The following is a 17,473-nucleotide window of genomic DNA, read 5'->3' on the forward strand; positions in this document are numbered from 1 at the left end:
AGCTTGAAACGCGTTTGGCGCTTGGACTGCATGCGCTCTGCTAACCTCACTGCCACCTGCTGAGTGGTGTGCAGTAACCCCGCTGTATGTGGCTTCTCTCTGGGGGCAACCTACCTTTTCTACATATTAGCGGCTGGTCCGGCCGCGAGAAGCCCCGACGCTTGTGAGTGGATCCTGTGTGCTGGGTAACACGAGCACACGCTGGGACAGCGGAGGCCTCGCTCGCAGTGACATTGGCAGCGGCTGACAGTGTTTGCATGCGCTCCACCGTAATTGGATGTTTTATTGTTTGTGAGGCAGGAACAGTATCCACTTGGTTAAAGAACTTGGGAGTTCGAGTGTGGCGAATATTATGGACTACTCGGACCAGCATGCCTTATTGTACACGCCCACATGGGCGGGACTCCATATTGAATAAAATCAGTTGTTCTTACTCCTGTTGCCTGCCTCCATATTGCCAGTGATCAAGGGCTCGCATGAGCTTGAAACGCGTTTGGCGCTTGGACTGCATGCGCTCTGCTAATCTTCCTGCCACCTGCTGAGTGGTGTAGGGCACCTCTATCTTGTACCTTGGTGTAAGTCAAAATATGAAGAGGTTAAACTGTTATTCCTAATTTTTGCTTTGGGATTTGCATAGAGCGCCAGTGCCATATTAAAAAAGAGTTGCCCAGATTATGGGATTTAAGGACGCATGCAGAAAAGGCCCAGTCACTTTATCAAACTCCTTTTCCTCATCACGTGCGATCGCTGCAGTTTGTAGTGAAGAAAGGCAAGCTTTTTCTATAAAGTGGCAGAATGTGCGAATGTCATCTCTTGCAAGGCTCTTTTTGACGTAACTCATTTGGGAGTTATGGATAAGTTTGGGTTTGCAACTTTCTATCCTGTTGGCTAGGATTTTTGCAAACATTTTAGACTACATTTTTAAGAGAGGGATGAGGCGAACGTTTTTGGGGTCCGAATGATCCTTGCCTTCTTTGGAGATGACCACTTTGTTGGCCTCAGTGGCTGTGCCAGAGACCTTGCCATGTGGGGAAAATGATCAAGTGTATTTTTAAGGTGCTTGATGATTGAGGAGGTAAAAGTTTTATAAAAAAACAAACGTGAAGCCGTCGGGGCCAGGTGCCTTCCCTAAAGGGATGGATTTAATTGCCTTAACAAACTCCTCCATTTCTATTGGTTTATTCAATCGTGCCCTTTCTTCCTGGACGACTGGGTATATATCTCCCTAAATATGTGATCTCGTTGTTATGGAATTTCTTTAGAGTCATTTTGGTCCTTAATTTGAGTAATTTGGTTGTTAAATTTGAGAGTGGAGGCAAGTAGTTTGCCGGATCTGTTTCGTAATAAGAGTTAGTCAGGATTTTTAGGCATTAATACCAAGGTAGTCTCTTTTACTAACTGGATTTGAAGGTTTATTTTAACTGTTTGATGTCTTGAAGTAGGAACCTATTATTAGTACGTCTAATCCTGTCTTCTTTATTTTTGATTTCAACACCCAGGGATAGAAGATTTTGCTGTTTTTCCTAGACACTCATTTAAGGATTTGCCCTCTTACATTGCATTTAAATGTGTCCCATAGTATTATCTGGGATTTGACAGAGTATTCCTTCTCCCTGAAGAACAGATCTATTTCGCTTTGTAGGGCTACAGTGCCCGTTTCATGCTCTAGAGTCTCAATGTTTAGTCACCTTAGACTACCTCCTTTGTCAGCAAGGTTAAGAATGGACATTGAGATTGCAGCACGGTCAGAGACGAGGGTTGGATGAATTTTAGTTTCGGAGGTGGACTTTAGGAGTGAGGCATCTACAAAGAGATAATCAATATGGTAAAAGCTGGTATGAGGTTAGAAGAAAAATGTAAAGTCACTGCCCTTAGGATTTTGTAGTCTCCAAGCATCTAGGATTCGATGTGAAGAGCAGATTTTGAGTAACTGTTTGTGTGATCTGGGTGTTGAAATCTCCCCCTACTATTTTTCTTTTTTGGGCCTTGTGCAATGTCTGCTAATTTTTATAAAGGTACGCCAAAAACTAGCTTTGTCTATGTTGGGGGGGCATATATATTCATGACAAACAGATCATCAGGCCCATTATTTAGCCTAGTAAGTAGCCATCCTCCATTGGTGTCATGCTCATGTGATTGTTTAAACCCGATTTCTTGGATAGAAGGGTAATAGCCCCATTTTTTCCGAACTTACTTCAGAGCATGTAGCATCACATTAGCAGGGCTTATTGAAAGTCTCTCGGAGGAGTACTAGGTTACCCGCAGGCTACTCGCAGTAGTACAGGATTTTGGTTATTTTGACAGTGTGGTTCAACTCCTTGGTGTTCGAGGATACAACGTTCATATAGGACATTGACTATATTTCTGGGTTGCAGATTTCCCACTAGGAAAGGGTGCAAGGGGAAAGGGAGGAGAACTGAACAAACAACGTTGGGGGCCCCCATGAACGCCAGAGTGTCCCAGGGGAACGCCAGTGCCCCTTCCCACCAGGGGATGTTTGTAAGAGAAATGGTGCATGGCAAAAGCTGCGGTGGAACGCCGGTGAAGCGGCTGTGACCTGTAAAGCAGGGCGGCCAAGGAGTAAGATATGCTGATGAGGGTAAATGGCGATAAGATGGGGTGTAAATTGCCATTGTACATGGTACCCAAAATGTGAACATCGTAATGAAACCGTTGTCAAGAGAAGAACGTCTAACACATTTAACCCGGAATGAGACAGTGAAGTTCAGCACTAGTTGGGATCACCATTAGAGAATGACCGCAATCACAATTTGGCACACGTTTGAAACATATGTGGAGCAAAGTACAGTTCACAGAAAACATGGTACCTGATAATTAAACACACAAACAGTAGGATAATGATGGAGAGCAGAAGGCAGCATTAACAAGGAAAATATTTACTGCACAAACGCGTATATATCTAAATTGTAACCATCTCCTACAATACTACAGAGTGTACCTGATGGTTAGGAAAAAAAGACGGTGTGTGTCCCTATTAAAGATATATAGAGTGATATGCTATTGACCATGACTGCCATGTGATCCATCGGCCCACTTTTAAGGAGGAAGTTGTGGCCCTCGGGCATCCAACGGTACACATGTGAATATGTGTGAAAACAAAGCATCTGATGCTAACATCTCAAGTTTCATTATGGGAAGAGTAACCTCTGTCGACCCTACTACAGTAGTGAAAGGTTCCTAAAAAATTACCGTAGATAACCTATGCTTAGAACATGAAAAGAAGTATGTTAACCACAGGTAGAGCAATGGACAGGCTGGCTCTTACCCCAAGTGGACTGTTAAGTCATCATAGAGACCGCTGAACTACTTGCTCCAAAGTGGGAGCAGAGCAGTCTCTATGGGGTAGATGCTAACTTGTACTTACTGTCCTAACTGAGTGGCGAACGTGTGACTACAATCATCTCTACGAGATCAGTGGGAGCTGAGGACTTATGAGCATTTGTCAGACTTGACTATGATATGAGAAGACGTGGACAAATTGACCAAAAGAGAAAGTGGTAATGCAGAATGGGTCCTGTGTCCTGAAAATAGAGAACAAACAGTGCGTATCAAGAAAGATATGACTAACAACAAAAGGATCTATTCCTAGAGTCAACTTCGCCAGGTGAGCAGCTTCCGGCAGATCAGGGGCTGTGATGACTAGTGGAAGTTCGAGGATGAGAGTCTGAGTCCATATGTGACTCTAATTGTTTGTCAAGGAAGGCTGCTTAATCTGCCAGTTCCACGAAGATTTTGGTCTGGCCTCTGAAAGTTATTCAAAATCTCAAAGGGCCCAAAAATGAAAAAGGAATTTCCATTTCTTTGTGCCGTTTCCGTAAGTTCAGGGAACCCTTTTGACGAATTACAGTCTCTCTAGCTTGGTCCTGTGAAATAGAATTTTTATGATCTTGCCACTGGATCATCCAAGCCTTCCTCATATATGCCAAGATTTGTTCCAGGTGTCTTCGCCTATTCTCACTGATTAAAGGAGTGGTACTGCTAACTTTTCTGATTCAAGCATGTGAATCTGTGAAAGATTCAATACTGGAGAAAAAACAAGTTTCTTACCTGTACACTGAGGTTCTCCAGTATTGATATCTTTTATAGATTCACATGTGGCCCTCCCCGTCTTGGCTTGCCACTTTTTCCCTCATGCTACTATTAACGCTAACACACTGGTGCGCGAAATCTGAGGTATGGTGGCTCTGCTGGGGATTTGAGGTTTAGGGCTTGTCTATGATTGGTCAAAGTTTAGACCTACATAATGCTGACGAATGTTAAAGTTTTCCTTCCTTTTGATGGTTTCTAATCTACTTTCATAGTACTGCTTTTCTAACTACCGCATGACTCCCACCATGACGACGTGGAAGATTCAAGCATGTGAATCTATGAAAGATATCAATACTGGAGAACCACAGTGTACAGGTAAGTAACTTGTCTTTTCCGTGAGCTTTCTCTTTAGTGGGGAAATAGAATGCTCAAACTTTTGAAGATGCTTGGCTTGAATATTCATGAAGTCTTCCACCATACTTATTCTTGTTTCAGCATTTGAGATTCTTAGTGTTAAATTGTTTCGGTCTTTGCGGATCCCCGCCTCTTCCACCTGAAGCAGGCTCATGTTTGTTTTAGTGTTCTGAGCTATGTCGTGTACAGTATTGAGTTTAGGGAGTATTGCCTCTAAGGTAGAGGATTGAGGGCTGCCTTTTACCGGTGACTCCAGGATAGGTGGCGGCTGCTTCAAGCACTTCAGGTTTGCCTTGGTATCTCTGTCTTTCATATTTCCATCTCTGATACCTGACATCTTGTGACAGTTGGTCTGTTTATTCCTGTAGAGGAGTGGTACCATCAGTGCAAGGTACCCAGCTAGGAGAGTGGTTCCCACCTAAACATAGACGTGTTTAAGCTCTTGTCTTGTACTTATGTCGTGCTGTGACGGTGCGCTGATGTAGGTGCACTCTGAGGATCTTGGATATTGAGTGCAGAACTGCAACTCGACGCAATAGCAAATCTAGTTTGTGGCAGGACTAGGCTCCTTTGTGACACTCTGATCTAGTGGGGGGCGCCTCTGCATGACTATAGGGCCCAAGAGTCTGTGCACAAGATGGATGATTGGACCTAGGCTTAGGTAAAGAGGTGTCCTGTTTGAGGTTTGAATCCGGTGTACTGAGTCCCACCTCGGGGCGGGGGCAAAAGTGAGCCCTTGCAGAATTAGTCCTCTTCTCTAGGACACTGCACTGGTAGCTGCACTGATAAGGCATCTTCCAGGAGTACTGAAGGATGATTGAGTTATGAACTTGTGTGCGCACACTGAAAAGTGGATCTCATTGACTAGATACCACCTTCTGTTGACGCTCAGACTCAGGTCAAGAAAATTGTGCACAAACAGACAATGCCTCTCTGTGAGGGTACAAATAGACAATTGTACTCCATGGGGGTATTGAAAACTGGCATCAGAATCAATCGATATTAGCAGCAAGGTCGGAGCACATTGTGCAGTGCAGTGGATTTCGGCAGAAGCAGTCACTGCCATTTTGAGTGGAAGGTAGCGCTGGTGTAAACTGCAACTGGACACAGTAATCCCCATTGAGTTCCATCCTTAGTTGTGCCAGCAGAAACAACCCAGAACTATCCCCGCATGAATGTCTTGCTACGATTAGAGGGATTCACCCGCATCTGTTTCTTCCTTCCAATATTTTTATTTGGATTCCGACACCGAGTGGGTAGGTCTTGCAAGTGTGCTTAGCGGGCTTGAGTGCACCGCGAGGCAGAAACACAACAGGGGAGGACAGTAAGAAGTTAATCTCCCACCTCAGGGTTCACCAAAGACCTTGGTTCCTCGCTCTCATGAACTGTGTCCTTCAGATGGGCCAGTAGCAGCAAGCACTGAGGAGATGAGTCAGGCCGCCATTTTGGATGAGCTGAGGTGCTGAGCGCCTGGTCAGGCAGATCGCCTCCGGAGAGCATTGCAGTGGGGGATAAGACTTCAGGCCCTAACCACCACATAGAAAGAGAGAGTCCTTATAGTTGCTGAACGATAGTTGTGCACTAGTAGTTTCTTCAGATGGGCCCGTAATTGAACATGTAGTTCTCCGACTCAGGGAGATGGTCCGGCGCTACCTTGGTGGATCCGCTGTAGCGGGGACATTTGGCCGGGGGAACACCCCTTCAGATGATGTTCGGAGGTTCCCAGTCACTCCTCTAGGGTCATGCTGTATTCTTACACATAAATATATCTTATCTGAAAGAAACACGTTAGTTAGATTCCTTACCTTAGAATATCCCCAGGCATCAGGCTGGATCCAGAAAGATTTTCGTCAGCAATACCCTTGCGCGTCGCTAGGCGTCGTCTGCGGCTCCGCGTATGTCGTCAGCGTCGTGATCGCCGGTATGGCGTTGTCGGAGTACTTAGAAGCTGCCCTCGCGCGCTGACGTCAGTTTTTCTTTTTTCTGCGCCAGTAAGTGCAGATCCAGGAAGAGCATACCCTTTTAATCACTTTTTGACTAAACTTTTTGAACTTTTTTGGTTCCCATTTTGAGTCGCCCTTGACTCCTGGTGCCGGTAGGGATGCCCGGGTTCAAGCCGTGCGACGCCTGTCACCGCCTGATGTCGGTCATGGATCACCACCGCCGGTGTCTCTACTGCCTTGGGGCCGACCACGATGCCGAGTCGTGCCTCGACTGCCGGGCCTTGACCTCGAAGGCTAGGCGGGAGCGGTCCCACAAGCTGCTCGAGATCCGGCTGTCGGCTCCGCGCCGCTCAAGGTCCCGGTTGAGGAGGAGGTCGAGGGACCGGTCGCGGCGCCGAAGCCGCGCGGCTCCGTCGGAGCTGCAGGAGTCGAATCCGGCCCCATACCCTCCGGTCCCTGGGCCTGATGCAACTCCGACGGAGATCCAAGACTTCCTCGTGGCCATGAGGAGTCTCGCTCCGCCGTCGAGGCCTTCTGGCGTGCCTTCGGGCCCCGCAGGTCCGACTGGGAGGCCTAGCGATCCGGCGGCTCAGTCGTCGACTTCGGTCCCGACGCCGCAGGCCCCTGTGGGATCCAGGCCTGGATCCCGGTCGACGCCGGTCGACTTTACGACCCCTCCGCCAGCGCCGACCCCTTCGGAGCCGCCCCCGGCGCCGTTTTCGTACGACGTCGTCCCCAGGTTTAGTCCCGGGCCCGGCGTCGGAGCGGCGCCGCACGGCGTCGGAGCGGCGATGGATGACGGATTCATCTACCGCCCGGCTCCGACCTTTCACCCTGTCTACCAGGAGTCGGATGACAGGGACGACTGGGAGGGGTCTGAGGACCCTCTGGCACAGCAGTGCCAGTTAAGCCAGGACTGGGCAGAAGAGCTGGGGGATGCCAGTGGTCTTGACACCTCCCCTGACACTGGCTTCATCTCTCCTCCCTCCGTGGCTACGGAGGAGGGTGCTACCTATTCTGTGGTGCTGCGCAGGGCTGCTGAAGCCCTTCATCTGGAGCTCCCTGCAGTGGCCGTGAGGACTAACCTCCTCACTGAAGTGCTTCAACCGCCAGTAAGCTCCTCGGAGCCTCTACTGCAGTTCAATGAGGCACTGACAGACGTTCTGATGGGCACCTGGTCCAAGCCCTCCACAGTCTCTCCTGTGGACTGGAACGTGGCCCGGCGCCACTGCCCCGCACCGGGCGACCCCAGCTTTCTGTCGGTGCACCCCACCCCTGAGAGCCTGGTTATCCAGGCCTCTACCTCCCAGACCGCCTTCCCATCCGCTCCTCCGGATCGGGAATCCAAAAGGTTGGAACAGTTTGGGAAGAAACTGTTTTCCTCCCTTAGTTTGGGGTAGCGGTCTATCAACACCGCGTGCCTTTTGGACCGTTACCCCCACTCCTTGTGGGATACGGTGGCGGACGTGCTGCCCCAGTGTCCGGAGGAGGCCCAGAAACAGCTCGCCCAGGCTCTTGCCGAGGGGCGGGATGCAGCACGGTACTCGATACGATGTGGGCTTGACACAACGGACTCGCTATGTAGGGCAATTGAGATCACGGTGGCGATTCGTCGACACGCCTGGCTGAGGTCCACAAATTTCTCAGGGGATGTCCAGAGCACCCTCATGGATATGCCCTTCGATGGGCGTCACCTTTTTGGCGACAAAGCGGATAGTGCGCTGGAGCACTTTAAGGACTCCAGGGCTACGGCCAAGTCCTTGGGCCTCCCGGCCCGCGCCCGCAATCTTGCACTTTTCGCCCCTTTCATGGCCAAGGAAGGGGCGCCCCCACACGTCCGTCTAGCCACAGGCTGCAGAACCAGCCTCAACGCGGTCGAGGACGTGGAGTCCGCCGAGGCGGAGCAGGGGGACAGAGAGCTGGTCAGCCCACATCTGCCCCAGCAGCATCTGCCTCAAAGCCTTCCTAGTCCGAGCTTTCAGGCCCATTCCACGCCAGTGGGAGGCAGAGTTCGCCATCACTTGCTCCACTGGCGTACCATCACATCGGACAGGTGGACCCTTTGTCAGGAGGCTCTGGACATGGCTGGAACATCAGGGCATTACCCTGGTGGTTCAACACCTGGTGGGCTCTCTGAACGCCAGGGCGGACGAACTCAGCCGCCGGTGCATGATGGATCACGAGTGGCATCTGAACTCGGAAGTGGCACAAGGCCTATTTCGGCAGTGGGGAGAGACTTGGTTAGATCTATTCGCCACAGAAGAGAACGCGCGATGCCGTCAGTTCTGCGCGTTGGAATTTCCAAGGCGGCACTCGCTCGGCGACGCTTTTCATCGCAAGTGGAGTTGCGGTCTGTTGTACGCCTTTCCGCCTATACCACTTCTGCCCAGAGTGCTGAAGAAGATCAGGTGCGACCGGGCCCAAGTCATCCTTGTGGCTCCGGATTGGGCACGAAGATACTGGTATCCCGAGCTACTCAGTCTGTCAATCAATCCCCCGATTCGACTGCCTCTTCAGGAGTACCTTCTGTCGCAGCAGCAGGGGACGGTCCTCCACCCGAACCTGTCCAACCTCCACCTCCATGCAGGGAGATTGAGCGGCGGCAGTTGATGCCATTTGACTTGCCTCCTGAGGTCTGTGATGTCATTCTGGCAGCCAGGCGTCCCTCCTATAAAATGGTATACGCCTGCAGGTGGAACAAATTTGTGGCATGGTGCACAGCAAAGGCTGTGGATCCTCTTTCTGCCCCTCTTTCTGAGGTTCTCCTCTTTCTTCTTTCCCTGGCCCAGCAGGGCTCTGCTCTGGGCACCCTCAAGGGATACCTTTTAGCTGTATCTGCTTTCTTACGGCTTCCTGATCAGCCTTCTCTTTTCAAGTCCTCTGTTGTTGCTCGATTCTTTAAAGGCATTACTCATATGTTTCCTCCCGTCCCCTTCGTAATGCCTCAGTGGGATTTGAACCTGGTGTTAACCTATCTGGTGTGCGCTCCTTTTGAGCCACTTCATAATTGGCCTCTTCGTCTTCTGACTCTTAAGACTGCTTTCCTGGTTCCCATCACCTCTGCTAGACGGATGAGTGAGTTCCAGGCTCTCTCTTCTAAGCCTCCTTTCCTCTCTGTCCATCCAGACAAGGTTGTTCTCAGGACTCGTCCTTCCTTTCTCCCTAAGGTGGTAACTGCCTTTCACATCGGCCAGTCTGTTACATTGCCCATCTTCTTTTCACCTCCGCAGAGGATGAGAGGCTCCACCGTCTGGACCCGAAACGAGCACTGTCCTTCTATCTGGACCGTACAAAACAGTTCCGGGTGGACGACCAACTCTTTGTTGGTTACGTGGGCGCTAATAAGGGGGGGACAGTGCACAAGCGGACCATCTCTCGGTGGGTCATCTTGTGCATTAAGGCCTGTTATTCCTTGGCTAAGAAGGAACCTCCTGTGGGCTGCAGGCCCATTCCACTCGGGCCACAGAAGCTACTACTGCCCTGGGTCGGGGAGTCGCTCTGAGGGACATTTGTCAGGCAGCTACGTGGTCCTCGCAGCACACGTTTGCTAAGCATTACTCCCTGGACAGCCAAGTCCAGAGGGACGGCTTCTTTAGCCGTTCTGTTCTCCAGGACTTCCTGGTGTGATCTTGGTTTGCAGACCCACCACCGGGGTTGGTATTGCTGGGGTATCTATTCTAAGGTAAGGAATCTAACTAACGTGTTTCTTTCAGATGAACAACTCTTCGGTAACGATATATCTGTAAGAAACATTAGTTAGTTAGATTCCTTACCGGCCCACCCATCCTCCCCGCTCTGTGAACTGATTTCTAGGGTTATGGTCATCCCTTTCAGGGCCCTAGATTCATGGCACCAGTGTCGGTCTCTTGCATGGCTCTGCGTTCCTGGTGCGGAAAGCTATGTACAAGAACTGACGTCAGCATGCGAGGGCGGCGTCTAAGTACTACGATGACATCATCCCGGCCATCACGATGCCGACGACGCACGCGGAGCCGCAGACGACGCCTAGCGACGCGCAAGGGTATTGCTGATGAAAATCTTTCCGGATCCAGCCTGACGCCTGGGGATATTCTAAGGTAAGGAGTCTAACTAACTAATGTTTCTTACAGATATATCGTTACCGAAGGTAAGTAACTTGTTCTTTAACTCTCAGCGAGCATGCCGATCTGCTTTTTACACCGGAAGCACAGCGGAGTTTCGGCCAAAACCACCATCTTACCCATGCGCCTGGCCACACATTGCCTCTAAGTTAAGCATGAGTGCTTTCTGCCAAGCTACCAGAGGGTTAAGCACAGGTTAATTTAGGGGAATTTTGTGGTTCACCCTGATAAGAATTTTGGTTGTTTTCTGAGTGGAGCTTCAACCCTCCCCCTCCCCCACCAATCACTCCGTTTCTTACAGTTACCATAATCATCTATCCATCTAGAACTAAAAATAATCTCCAATGCTGGCTTAAATTCTGTTGAGTTCCAGATCTCTGCTACAGCCATACATCCTGTGCATTCTCCAGAGTTGCAGCAAACACCCATTTTTGAGCTTGAGTATATAAACTATTATGTTTCCTATCAATTTCTTCCATGGCGCCTGCTTATTGTCAGGCCTGAATTCCAAGTTTTCTCATTTGCTTTCAGGTTACCATGAATATGTGGATGAATTTAAGCCACTGAACATGATACATGGGCACAGTTGAGCACAACACTGCGCCCCTCTGCGTGCTTCCCCATGCACTGCAACTAAACCACACTAAATGCAGTACTCCTTTTTCGACTCCTTCTCCTTCACAGTCCCCTCTTTTTCATCTACTCTAGTGCTATGCGGGAGCCTCTCTTCATGCGGCGCTATGACAGTGACTGGGTCAAAGAAACACATGCATTAACTATATTGTGACCGATACTAGTAGAAAACGAGTTTTTCATTGCAACGTTTTGTAAGCCTCATATTCTTAAAGTTCTTGTCTAAAACAATGTTACACATATTATGAAGTGAGACTGCCAACATTAAACTTTAGGGAAAATTTCATGATCTCTTTAGGTTTTGATAACATCAAAAATAAAATGCTTGTTTTCCTTTTTTCAGCTTTCAATAGAATCCCGGACACAGATGACTAAAAAAGCCATCGGAGCAATCAAAGTGATCACGGAAAGAAAAGGGAAAAAGACCATTGATGACGGCAGTGCTGGGAGCTCCCCAATTACTTACGAGGAGGCTTTGAACCACCTAAAGCAATCTCTTGCTCATCTGGCAACTCTCAGTCATGACCTTATAACTAACCTCAGGAGTACTGACCAGGTAATGAGCATTTCATTTTCACTAACAACCTTTTCCTACAGCTGTTTCCTTTTCTTTTCCCACTGCGGCCACCTGCCCCTTGGATGGGTTCATGTGGCCTGGCTGTCACACTGTGACATCTTTTTAAGTGGCTCATGTAGACAGACTCACTGTAGGTACAATGACCTAAATCAGAGACATCTTGCAGAACAAGGACATGTGAAGGGACATGTCAGCGTCCGCTTATATTTGCAGATCTCTTACTATAAATGGTATTGTTTAACCCTATAGCACACTAATCTCTCTGTTACCTAAGCAGTGAAATAGGCTATGTTTGTTTTTTCGTGGCCTCCAAAGATGGAGGCGAGGCAGATGTAATTTCTCTGAATCTGTTTGTAAAAGCACCGTCCCTGCGCGCACATCTTGGAGGGCGAAGAGTCTGAAATAATGAAGCCGGGAAAATATAAATGAGCATGCAAAAGGTCACACGGTGTGCTACCTCGCTGCTCTTTTGGATTTTGTGGAATAGGTTTGAGCAAGAGAGTGCCCTGTGCATGTGTAACTAGGGCAATCCCAAAGCGTCCCGAAGGATAGATGCACAATGTGGATTTTTGAAGTTTATTTAACTGTTTTGTGATAGCCACTTTGTCACATTGCTGAACACGGTTGTCTGTAGTTTGTGGTTTAACCAGGTTCCTTTTCTGGGTGATGCAAAGTGGGAAGATTTTGGCAGTTGAATAATATTTGTGGTATTTTCAGCGCTGATATTTGTCTGGGGTGATCTTCACTTAGAGTGCACCTGCCCCTTTTTTAAGATAAACAAACCATTGCATTGCATGTTATGGATCAGTATCAGCGAAAGTCATATTTAAACTCTTGAGCAATACATAATTAGTATCTTAAGCACAATCTACCTAACCAAGTGCTAATCGTCTTCTTAACCCCCTACAAATACAGTTCCACCTAAAATTAATCACACACTACAACAAATGGGGATCTACAGCGCCTTTTCCTGTGCAATACAACTAGTTAAGCAGTTTATAAGAATGGGAATAGATCACAACTCATTGACTGCATGAGAAGACCAGGGTCGAAACGATCAGGATCATCTGTGCCTCATGGGAACAGTCCAGCCCGAACTGCCGAGCCAGGTCCTCCATGGACTGGAAACAAGCACCCCTCTTCACTCAGCATAGTTTGATTCCAGGGCATGGAGAGCACGGGACCCACGTTTGGACATACCCGTCCCACTCGGGTGACAAATTGTGGTACTGTAAAAATCGGAACCGTGTAGGTGGCATGGTCCCACCATGCCAAGTTTGGTATCAGCGAACCGCACATGAGCAACACGGTATGTATGAGTGTTTTCGTCATGTTTCACTGATGAATTCACTGTGTATACGATACTACATATTGTATCCATGGGTTCCATTTTACAGTAGTAGCCATTTTGTGGTTGCCCTCACATAGGCTGCGCACTAAGGCCATGCCTAGGTTTAAAGGACACGTACACCCTCTGTGACTTCTCTCTGACCTGTGCAAGCCGACTCCGCTGCCCGAGGACAATCCTGTCCGGCCGGTTCCTTTCTCGTGGCCTAACGTGATTAGCATCAGGGCTCGACCCATCATAAAGCCCCTGTTCGCACACGATCCCTGACTAAGCTGTTTTCACACCTGACCCTGTTTCCTACTTTATGGCTTGTTTTACGAGCAGGACGTGCCCGTTTTATTGGGGTCTGCTGTTATCCGATGAGGGTTCTGAGCCTTGCTGGGTGCAATAACTGCATGCTTAATGAACTGAAATGTGGGATTGTCATTATGGCTCTGCTGTTCCTTTGAAACTAAAATATGTTAATGACCATTTGTAAAACAGGGGCGGTGTTGCCCCAAAGGCCAATTTTGTGTATATAAGTAAAGACTGGTTTTTTGGTTCGGGAGCAGTCTCCTGAGAACATACATCGTGTTGTACTTCTCGGATATCTGTGATTGGTCTGCAGCCAATAAAGCCGTTCTTTGAATTCACCTAGAAGACTCTGTGTTTCTGTGGGTCTGAAGCAGGAAGAATCCGAAGTCTTAGGGTGTGTTCCCCTGCACCGCTGGGTTCGAAAAACCCGGTACTTCAAAATGCAAAAACAACAGTTGATGGACAGAATGCAGAACAATGTCATACATTCACCCCAGTACAGAGATCTGGGCCTAAATCCATCGTTTTGTTTGCTCACCATGCCATTCCAGTTTGAACCCAGCCGTATGCAAATCAGTCTTGACCCTGTGCTGGGGTGGCATGGTGAGCAAAAGAATGATGGATTTAACCCAGATCTCTTGACTGGGGGTGAATGTTTTGATTTGTTCTGCATTCCGTCCATCAATTGTGTGTCTTTTGCTTGCTCGCCCTAAGTGCGCCAGGTATGCCCAGACGTGGGTCCTGGGCTCACTGTGCCACTGGAATCAAGCTATCCTGGCTGAAGAGGGGTAAAACCCTGAAACCGGTCCTAGGATGCTTGTTTCCGGTCCAGGGAGGACCTGGCTTGGCAGTTCGGGCTGGACTGTTCCCATGAGGCACAGGGTCAAGCCTGATTTGCATATGGCCAGGTCTAAACTGGGGTGGCATGGTGAGCAAAAGAATGATGGATTTAACCCAGATCGCTTGACTGGGGGTGAATGTTTTGATTTGTTCTGCATTCCGTCCATCAATTGTGTGTCTTTTGCTTTCTCGCCCTAAGTGCGTCAGGTATGCCCAGACGTGGCTCCTTGGCTCACTGTGCCCCTGGAATCAAGCTATCCTGGCTGAAGAGGGGTGAAACCCTGAAACCGGTCCTAGGATGCTTGTTTCCGGTCCAGGGAGGACCTGGCTTGGCAGTTTGGGCTGGACTGTTCCCATGAGGTACAGGGTCAAGACTGATTTGCATATGGCCAGGTCTAAACTGGGGTGGCATGGTGAGGAAAAGAATGATGGATTTAACCCAGATCTCGTGACTCAGGGTGAATGTTTTGACTTGTTCTGCATTCCGTCCATCAATTGTGTGTCTTTCAGATTCTCACCATGTGCTGGCTGGTTACATTCTACATCAGCCCCAATTCGGTGTCAAAGCTCAAGAAGGTTCATCGAGCTTCACCCTGTTGTAGTCCCTGTGGTTTTGTTGTTGGCTCATAAGACCTGAGGGTTGTTTTCAGTTTTTCTTGAAAAAATGCCACAAAGTGTTCCACAGGTAAGCTCCCAAAATACAACTAGGCCTGCCTCCTTGTGCTTAGGTGTCCTTTGTGTTCTGTGCAGTCTCCTGCCCTTGATAAAGTCTATAATACCGCCTCTTCATACTTTGTTAGCTGTCTGGAAGGTTTGACATTTCTGCTGATGTCAGCTAGCTTTTCTTTAACATTACTTGCACTGTGGACATGGACTCTGGCATATTATGTCATCTGATAGCTACTATTGAGATGTCAATGAGGGACAGTTACCTGCTGTTGAATAGACAGACTTGGTGATAGTGGGCTCTAACTGTGATGCTTGAGGTGATCTCAACCATTGGTAGCTACTTAGGACTGCATTCCGGTCCATTTATTAGGCACGAGCATAACCTGACCAGTTAATTACCTTGCTGTAGGACGGTCGGATCCTTTCGTCAGTGCTGAATTTGTATACTGGATTGTGAGGAGACAAGCAAGAAGTCATGTTTCGTGTTTTGCATCAGCCATCTTTGGCTGCATCTGCCTGCTTGCACCCTTTACCACTTTTCTATAGATTGTCCACTCAAGCCCAGCAGCCTGACTGTGCTCCAGTCATCCTTGTCCTTCTCCCACAAGTACTTGCCCCGGTAGGTACTGCTGTTGCTGCCCATTTGTGAGAATCGTGCCGGTCTGTCTGTTGGCGTGATTTTTTGCATGTGTGTGTTCCAGGGCGTACTCTCAGCATGTTTCTGTCACAGGACTAGCATGACCCGTAATCTTGCGAATACTAAATATCTGAAAGAGACTATTAGTTATAGATTCCTTACCTTAGAATTACCCCCAGGCGTCAGACTGGCTCCAGTGAATTTTTCTCAGCAGTACCCCTGCGCATCGGTAGGTGGCATCGGTCGACTCCGCGTTAGTCGTCGGCGTCGTGATCGCCGGGATGATGACACAGTATCTACTTAGACTCCGCCCTTGCGCGCTGACGTCAGTTCTTTCTTTTTCCACCCCTGCCAGCGCAGATCCGGAGAGAGCGGTACCCTTAGTCATTTTTTGACTAACTCTTTTTTTACTTTTGTCGACATCTTTTTTGAGTCATTCGTGCACTTCTTGTGCACGTAGAGATGTCCCATCGTCGGACCGGCTTCAAGCCTTGTGACTCCTGTCACACTTGATATCGGTAGCGAACCCGCACCTTGTATGCCTTTGGTGCCTGGAGCGCAACCACGACCAGAAGTCGTGCTCCGACTGCCGGGCCATAAATCCGAAGTCTTTGTGGGAGCGGACCCGAAAGCTTCTGCAGGCCCGGCAGACAGCTCGAGGACTTGGTCGAGAGGGAGTTCGCTGAACCGGTCGCGGAGTCACCACTATCATTCCTCCTCGAAGTCTTCATCATCGGTTAAGTCGAAGCACAAAAAGAAGGCGAAGAAACACCGTCATCCTTCTCCTTTTACCTGTCCGACAGCCGACGCGGGAGGCTGTCGCCCTTCGACTCTGTCCTCGGAGCCTGCTGGGATAGCTCCGAGCTTCCCTCCCTTCCAGGGAGCCAGAGCGTCCCCTGCCCAGCTTCGTGAAGCCCTCCACTCCATCTTTGGGCAACCCGACTCCGCCGGCGCGCCTCCAGGCCCCGCGGACTCGCCTGGGGGCTCTAGGCCTTTGATGCCGGCGGCTCCGGCGCCGCAGGGCCCCCATGGATCGAGGTCTGGATCCGGATCGGTGCTGTTCGACATCACAACTCCTCCCCCAGCACCACTTCCTCTGATGCCACCTCCGATGCCGGTTTTGTCCTCCGCCGGCGTCGACCCTGGCCTTCCCCTCGACTTGGACACAGAGCCGGACTGGCACCGACTGGTAATTTTGTACCACTGTTCTACCTTGACGTTGCTTATCTCCCTGAGTGGCAGCCAGAGGAGGGTGAGGAGGACTGGGAGGGGTCTGTTGACTGGTCTGGCAGACCAGCTTGAAGAGCCGGACTGGAGAGGTGTTGGGTGAGGCCATTAGTCTGGATACCTTCCCAGATCTTGGTATACTTTCTCCCCCTACCGTGTCCACGGAGGAGGAAGCCTCCTATGTTGTGGTGTTGCGTAGGGTGGCTGAGGCCTTGGGCCTTGAGTTTCCTACAGTGGCAGTCAGGACTAACCACCTGACTGAGGTGCTTCAGCCAGCAGCGGCCTCTGCGGAGCCCCTGCTGCCATTCAATGAGGCCCTCACAGACATCCTTCTGGGCACTTGGTCCAAGCCCAGCACAGGGGCTCCTGTGGATAGGATGATTGCCCAACACCACTGCCCGGCCCCCGGCGACCCAATTTTCCTCTCCCAACACCCTACCCCCGAGAGCTTGGTGGTCCAAGCCTCAACGTCCAAAGGCGTGTTCCCTACTGCTCCCCCAGATAGGGAATCCAAGAAGCTGGACCATCTTGGAAAGAAGATGTTTTCTTCCGCCAGTTTAGGACTGTGGTCGGTGAACACCGCATGTCTCTTGGGCCGTTACACCCACTCTGTGTGGGACGTGGTTGCGCAAGTGCTACCACAGTGCCCAGATGAGGCCCGGGCCATACTCTCCCGTGCGGTCGCAGAGTGTAGAGACCCAGCAAAGTTCGCCATTCGGTGTGGGCTGGATACTGCTGGAT

At 49.6% G+C, this 17,473-nt stretch overlaps 1 protein-coding gene across 2 annotated transcripts in view; it reads left to right on the forward strand.

Moving 5' to 3' along the window:
* Positions 1 to 17,473, forward strand: part of NBAS (NBAS subunit of NRZ tethering complex) — a 2,067,161-nt gene that overhangs the window by 1,392,293 nt on the left and 657,395 nt on the right. For both annotated transcript variants that reach the window (XM_085610668.1, XM_085610669.1), the window contains one exon: positions 11,484 to 11,696. In XM_085610668.1, coding sequence (XP_085466794.1) covers positions 11,484 to 11,696 — 213 coding nt within the window. The remainder of the gene's footprint in view (positions 1 to 11,483; positions 11,697 to 17,473) is intronic.

Source organism: Triturus cristatus, chromosome 6 (assembly GCF_964204655.1).
Source record: "Triturus cristatus chromosome 6, aTriCri1.1, whole genome shotgun sequence".
Classification (NCBI taxonomy): domain Eukaryota; kingdom Metazoa; phylum Chordata; class Amphibia; order Caudata; family Salamandridae; genus Triturus; species Triturus cristatus.